Source organism: Fulmarus glacialis, unplaced genomic scaffold (assembly GCF_000690835.1).
Source record: "Fulmarus glacialis isolate BGI_N327 unplaced genomic scaffold, ASM69083v1 Scaffold45982, whole genome shotgun sequence".
Taxonomy (NCBI): Eukaryota; Metazoa; Chordata; class Aves; order Procellariiformes; family Procellariidae; genus Fulmarus; species Fulmarus glacialis.
This window is the reverse complement of record NW_009196769.1, coordinates 1-6,567: the sequence shown is the minus strand read 5'-3', so window position 1 is coordinate 6,567 and position 6,567 is coordinate 1. Positions and strand designations below refer to the sequence as shown.

Sequence of the window (6,567 nt, the reverse complement as noted above, 5' to 3'; positions counted from 1 at the left end):
GGGGGTTCCCAGAGCCGGGCGCTCTGACAGGCCTGACGGTAACGCTGGTTGCTGGGGCAGCGGTGGGACTGCAGCGCCTACGCCGCAACAGGAGGAGCGGGGTTTTCTTCAAAACGTGGGAGAACGCTTGTCCTCGTACGTGCTCACGCATAATGTTGTATTTTCACAAGCCTTGTGGCTGAAAACACACGCTTTAAGAATTATACAAAAGAGTTAGTTTTATTGAACCACCTAATTACAAAAATAAACGGAATGGAAGAAAAATGAAACAAAAATTATACCAAAATTCACATCATAAGAAACGAGACGTTACAGCAGGATGCTGGGGAAGCTCGGCTCAGCTGCCCGCTGGAATGCACCCGTGGCTCTGACGCCGAGCTGTCCCGGCCATGTTCCAGTTCAACTACACCCCCTTTCAGCTGCACGGTTCGAGCCAATGCAGAACAACCGCGAAGAAAAAGGGCAAAAGATGTGCCAAGGTGCTGAACAGCTGCAGATAAAGCACCAGACGTGCTTCTTTGGAAGGACTGAGTATCCCTCACTGCTCTGTACACCCCAGTCATTTCAAGATTTTTTTATTAGACGGAACTATTAGCCAACATAAATGCTGGCTTCATGTTAGCTCAGGCTATGTTAATAGAAAGTTTCTGTGTAAACACTGAAAAAGGAATCGGACTAACTAAAGTGTGTCACTGCTTCTGTCTGCGGCCTTGAGCAAGTGGCATCATCAAAACCTCAGTCTGATTCCTCAGTTTGCCCTTTTGTCTTCAAAAGGGAGAATACTGCTTGTCGATAAGGGTCTCCCGAGAGCCTCCACCCAAACGACCGCGAGCAAGAAGTTCAAGTTTGTGAAGCACTCTGACAGTGAAGACTGCTGTGTAAAAAAACACTACAAGATTCTTACTCTAGTTAAGTAGAATGAAGGTGGTCAGATGCCATCCTGAGAGAGCTTTAAAGCAGCCAGAATGTCCATAACCTTGGGAAGCAGGGTAGAAACCCCAAAACACTCACTGCCCCCACATTTGGCTCAAGTTTATCCCAAACAAATTCAACTCCCAACACTCCGGCGTGTACTTACTGAGACTCACATAGAAACAAACTCGATTTCTAATGAACTCTACGTGTAACTGTCATGTAAAAGCAAACCTAACTCTAACTTGTTAGAACTATCAACTCTGTATTTACTTATCACTATCTCTTAAGGGAGAGGAGCACTCATGGCAAGGTCCCAGGGGTGGAGAACGCACTGTGGCTACCCAGTGAGCAGAAACCTGCAAATACAGCTCCAGTGCGTTCTCCTGACAGCGGGAGACGTGTGCTCAGTACAGCAGGTGGAAGACTTCTAGCAGCGCAGTGCCACCAGGAGGAACATGTCCAGCAGCAGAGGATCCTCTTCAGGAGTGCTCCGTGGGGCCTGCCCCGTGCCCGTTCACGTGAGGGTGCGATGGGGTTGAGCTCTGCGAGGTAGCAACACTCTGCTCTGCTGAGGCAGCTGTCAGAGGCATGGAGAGGCTTTCGGGGGACAGCGTGGCAAAGTCTTGTCTCCAGTAGGCTTCGCACAGTGGAAGATCATTGCTGTCACAGAGACTGTAGCTTTCCAGAACAAACAACCCCAGTAAGGAGAGACAGCAGGTGCAGTAAGAGAGGAGGGGAGGGAGGGAAGGGGTAGGGGGAGCAAGACAGAAGCAAAGCATTAAGAAAATGGCAAAAAAACGTTCACGGATGTAAGGTCTGCGTTCACAAATTCATCACAAGTCTTGTGACGCTGGCCTTCCCTAAGACACTCCTTAAGGGCTGGTCTTGAACCTCACAGGCCTGGTGAGGATCAGGGGAATTTCAGAGACAGAACTGTTGCTACAAACTGAAACAGAGGCTCAATTCTAATCCAGACGCTCCAAGTCCCTGGAAAGATCTGGGCTGAAGTCCTGGCACCCCAAATATGGGAGTTCTGCTACTGATTTGAGTGAGACAAGGACCTTGCCCATAATTATTTTACTTGGAATTAGATCACAACCTATGTGAGGAAAAAAATATAAATCCTGCCCTGAATTTAAGTTCAGCAAAAAAGTTAGCACAATTGTTTTAGGGCCTGTCCCTGTCATGATAAAGAATAAACCTATTTGCACCCTTGCCCTTTCAAAAAAGTGCTCCACAGGTCTGGGTCTTCTATTGAAGCTCCCCAGTCTGATTATAAAGTATTAGTGGCTCCTACCATTTTCAGCTGAACCTGAGCTAACCGTTCTTCTAAAAGCAGCTTGCTGGATTTGACCACTGTGGACTATAGAGCTGGATGAACCAGCAGTGTGGGAAAGTAATGTTTTTAAGCAATTGGCTAATTCTTGCCTGTGCTCTGAGGAAGACACAATGCGGAAGGGCCAAAACTAAAAAGAAAAATGATGGAAGAAACAGGAACAAAACCAAAACAAATTCCAAAGAGAAGAAGGAGCTGCACACACAAGGGACACCCAAGACAAAGTGAGTGCTGGAGCAGAAAGCAGCTTGCGTTAAGAGTAAAACAAACCCAATGGGTCAAGTGATTTTGTTGTTGCAGCTTTATTTACATTTTAAATGTATGGACTTGAATAGATGCTTAGGGAAATATTTTAAGTGTAGAAATACGAGACACTTCAAATTGCACAAACATGAAATATGTTGAGATCTAACCCCACACTCAAGACAGCTCCTGTGATCTCAGAGGAGGGAGCAATGGAACATAAATGCAAGTTTGGGGTTTAGGATGAGAGAAGGCAAGCTGGACTTGGAGTTACTGCTTTGGGGAATAAGCAAACAAAGCACTAGTTGCAAGCATCTACTTCTGAGCTCTTTTCTGGCAGCACCACCCAGCTGGTGTTGCAGTAGAAGTGAGAAGGCAGTGGATACGGGTTTTATACCTGGGGCCTTTGTAAAATCCCTTGGAAGATCACCCTTCCCTACAGTCCCCAACACACAGTGAAGTTGGGTTCAATTAGCAAAGACCTTCAGGACTGAACCAGAACTACGACTCCTTTTCTGTCAGTCTTAGACCTCAGGCCACAGTTTCCAAGGAGCACCTGGCCACAGCTTGGCACAGGGAGTTACTAACAACATTTCAGCTGTGTCAGAAGCATAACTGCTTCTCCTGCCCCAGTGAGAACAGTTCCAAAAGTCTAAGCTTTGCCTCTCACGTAACACTCCTCAAAAGTCTGGGTGAACAAGCAGCTACTGCACAGCCACAACAGCACTGGCCAGCCTGCTAGTCTGTCATTTGGCTGAGGGTTTCTCAGCACGTGGAAGGGACTTCACTACTCCCTTCAAGGCACGCAGCCAGGTCTGTGTGCAGAGGAACAGCTCTACGAAACTACTCAAACATGGGGACTGAAAGCAAAGATTCCTTCAGAACAATCTACTCAGCTTTAGTTTCAAGGACCCGCTTTCAGGTCTCCTCATACAAACTCCGTGTACACATAAAAAGCCTAGCAACGAAACGCGGCCCTACATCTGAGGCGCATCCTATTAATTACTCATTATGGGCAAGAGGCTGTCTCCTAAGCCCCTTCAGCACAACGGCAGTGACAATGGCTGGGCAGCAGACGCTCCCTTCCACAGGCTTTTCACAGCAGCCGGCAGCAGTGCACAGGGACCAAACAAGCTCTCAGCTTTGCAGCGCCTGGGGGTGTGCTGCTGCAGGGAGCTCACTTTTCTACAGCCTTCCCTGGAGGGATGACCTAAAATAAACTAACCAGCGACCTTCAGGGAAACCGGAGCACAGGAGAGCAGTTTGGCAGGATGGCTGTATGAAACCCATGTCCTGGCCTCACAGGACTGCACACCTCTTTATAAATCCTGTGGGATCAAGACCCACGAGAAAGTAACAAGTGGTGCAGAGAGGTAACCCCAGCTGGGCTCACAGGACAGCACAGAATACCTGTTTGTGGGCAAACTACCTATTGCATTGACAGCCATTTAAACATGATTATCACTCTATGGCTATGTGACATAACAGAAACCTTTTTCCCCACATTAGACAATAAGATTTCATTAAAAATATCTCTAATTATAAAAGGACTTTGAATAAATCACTGTTTCTGTATTTACACACACACAATTTCTTTGGTGCAGAAAAAGACAGGAAAGAGCACAGGAAGGGAGTAAGTGCTAAAAGCAAACGACTAAGTGCTACATGATATGAGGCTTCAGTAGAGGGATCATAGCTCTGCAGAGTTGCCAAGTTTCCTCACCTCGTGACCACTCTTATAAGAAAGAGCACGAAGACAAATCCGCTTGGTGTATGCCACCATTTGTGCTTAAATCTTAGTTCTGTTACGAGGGGTTTCTTTACATGGCATCTGGTGCCAGGCAGGTGAACAGACCATGCCAGCATGGTCAGAACCGCTTAGTCCAGAAGTTAAAGCTACTGACACACAGCGGTGGCAGCTGGTGACACTGTGAGAGAAGAACGTCTGGCACACATGAGGCACTATCATCCCACACCGCATCGCTTTGGATACAGCTCATTGCTATGCTGTACGCAGCCTGTGTAGTGGATGCACCCCTAACCTACCAGGGCCTGGACTGGCGCTTGGGTTTGCGACCATCACTCTTCATTTCTGAGATATTTCTAGGATCCCTTGCCACCCCCCCAAAAAACTGAGTAAAGTTTGAAAAACACCTCTAAACTTTTACCTCTAGTTTTCTTCCAATGTCGTAGCCGTTCTAGGCTATGTCATATCAATACCTTTTTACTCTTAAAATACGTATATTACCCATAATGGCCTAACTTCCAAAGATATTGAGCAATTAGGGTTTTAGTTGACTTAGCTGGGGTTATAGGCATTCAGTATTTTTAGAAAGAAGGAAAAGGCAAAAATAGAAAACCTGGTCATTAAAATTCTAAACAGGATTTTCAAAAGTTAAGTTTTTGTTTAGAAGTCATAGCATTATTGCACTGACTTCACTTAGCTTGGACAGTGCAGCCAAAATAATCAGGTTCTCATTTGTCTTCTCCTGCTTTCATTTACTGCATCATCAGCTAGAAGTGCTGGAGTGCATGACAGAAAATAAAATTAAAAAATAAAGTGTCTGAATTCTCTAAAGGCTATTTTCTAAGAGTCTTTTTAAAATATTAAGAATCCCACAAACAAAACAGTAATAAGTCTTCCACAGAAAATCCTATCATAATACTTCATAATTCAATGAAACTGAGCAAGTCTATTTTGCTCACTTCAAATGTTCACCCCAACAGGACTCCAGGCAGCTGGGGGCAGTGGACTACAAGGAAAAAGGCACACTGTGTAACCAGGTCACTTGTGAGAGAACTCACCACAAAGATGTGGTAATCTCACCTAACATGAGGACCCAGCTCAGCAAGCTAGGCTCTCTAGGGAGAGAGACAGAGGCTTCTCCAGAGGGATACTCAGACAGAAGCCTATACCCCCAAGGAAATTCATCTCCTTTTACAATGATTACAAAAGAAGCCTAAGCAAATTATCTGTCAAACCTAGCCAACTAAAGCAGGCACCTAGAGTTGGATGCTGTGAATACCTCCTTCACCATGACATTTATATCCTGTGGGATATCTACAAGGAAAAGGCAGTTGCTTTAGTTGCAGAAAAAGAGTTTGACCTAATTAAAAACAGGAGTGAAATTTTGTTGGGAACATTCTCAAAACCTATACTCTAAGGACTACTTGTCTGTCTGGACTAACTACCCCAAAAGGGCTGGAGTCATAAGGCAGAAGTCCACTGCCCTATTTGTACCTGGAAGAGTAATATTCTTCTTCTAGCTCGTACAGGTCAATGGAGATCTCATCCCGTAGTGCAATCAACTTCTTGTCACATTCCTCCTGCAAGCTTCTCAGCTGCTGGTTGCGCTGGTTGATAGCTTCATTCACAGAGGGGAAATCATTGAGGATCAAGAACTGCTTCAGGTCAGACACAAGTTTCATCAGGGACTCACCAGCTCGGACCTTGTAGCAGGGAGAAAAATCACACAGCACATAGTATATCAAAACAGTGCTTTACTCCAAGTCTAAAACAAGATCTCCCAAGCCATTCCTTCAGCCCAAGCCTTGAATAAAGTAGAAACTCCAACATTATGTGAGCATTCTGACAGAAGCCTGTAGCTGAGAAGCCAGGCTACCCAGCTTTCCCCCTAGAGAAGGAACTCACCCAACAGCCACCCCACATATCAGGTTACTCTTCTAGCAGCAGTCCTAGTAAGAGTTATAAAGGCTGCCCTAGATACAATAATGAACCGAACAGTACCTGAAGGATGCGCTGCCCGCTGATTTGAACAGCAGATGGTACTCACAATGTTTGCAGCTCTGACATGCATCTCATAGTTATCTTGTTCACCCTGGGTTGCTCGAGAGACTTGAGTTTCATCCTCAATCTAAAGAAAAAAGTGTACATATCCACCTTTACATACTAAAATCCTGAGGCATGATTACTACGTTATAAGGCATCTCATTTCAGTTCAATCCACACCTGGAATCCCTGGGGCGGCCTCTGGACTCTACGGCACCCATGGATCTTCTTTGCCACCCTCCCGCTTGCTTCTGCGATTCTGCCCCGTTCAGCAACATCAGTC

The 6,567-nt window shown here is 45.8% G+C and overlaps 1 protein-coding gene across 1 annotated transcript; it reads right to left on the bottom strand.

Moving 5' to 3' along the window:
- Positions 1–894: 894 nt before the first annotated feature.
- Positions 895–6,369, bottom strand: MED22 (mediator complex subunit 22; the record flags this gene model as incomplete). The annotated part of the gene is made up of 3 exons (XM_009572316.1): positions 895–1,593; positions 5,736–5,944; positions 6,289–6,369. Coding segments are annotated over 3 exons (489 nt in total), but the record flags the coding sequence as incomplete, so codon positions are not given.
- Between the last annotated feature and the right edge of the window lie 198 nt (positions 6,370–6,567).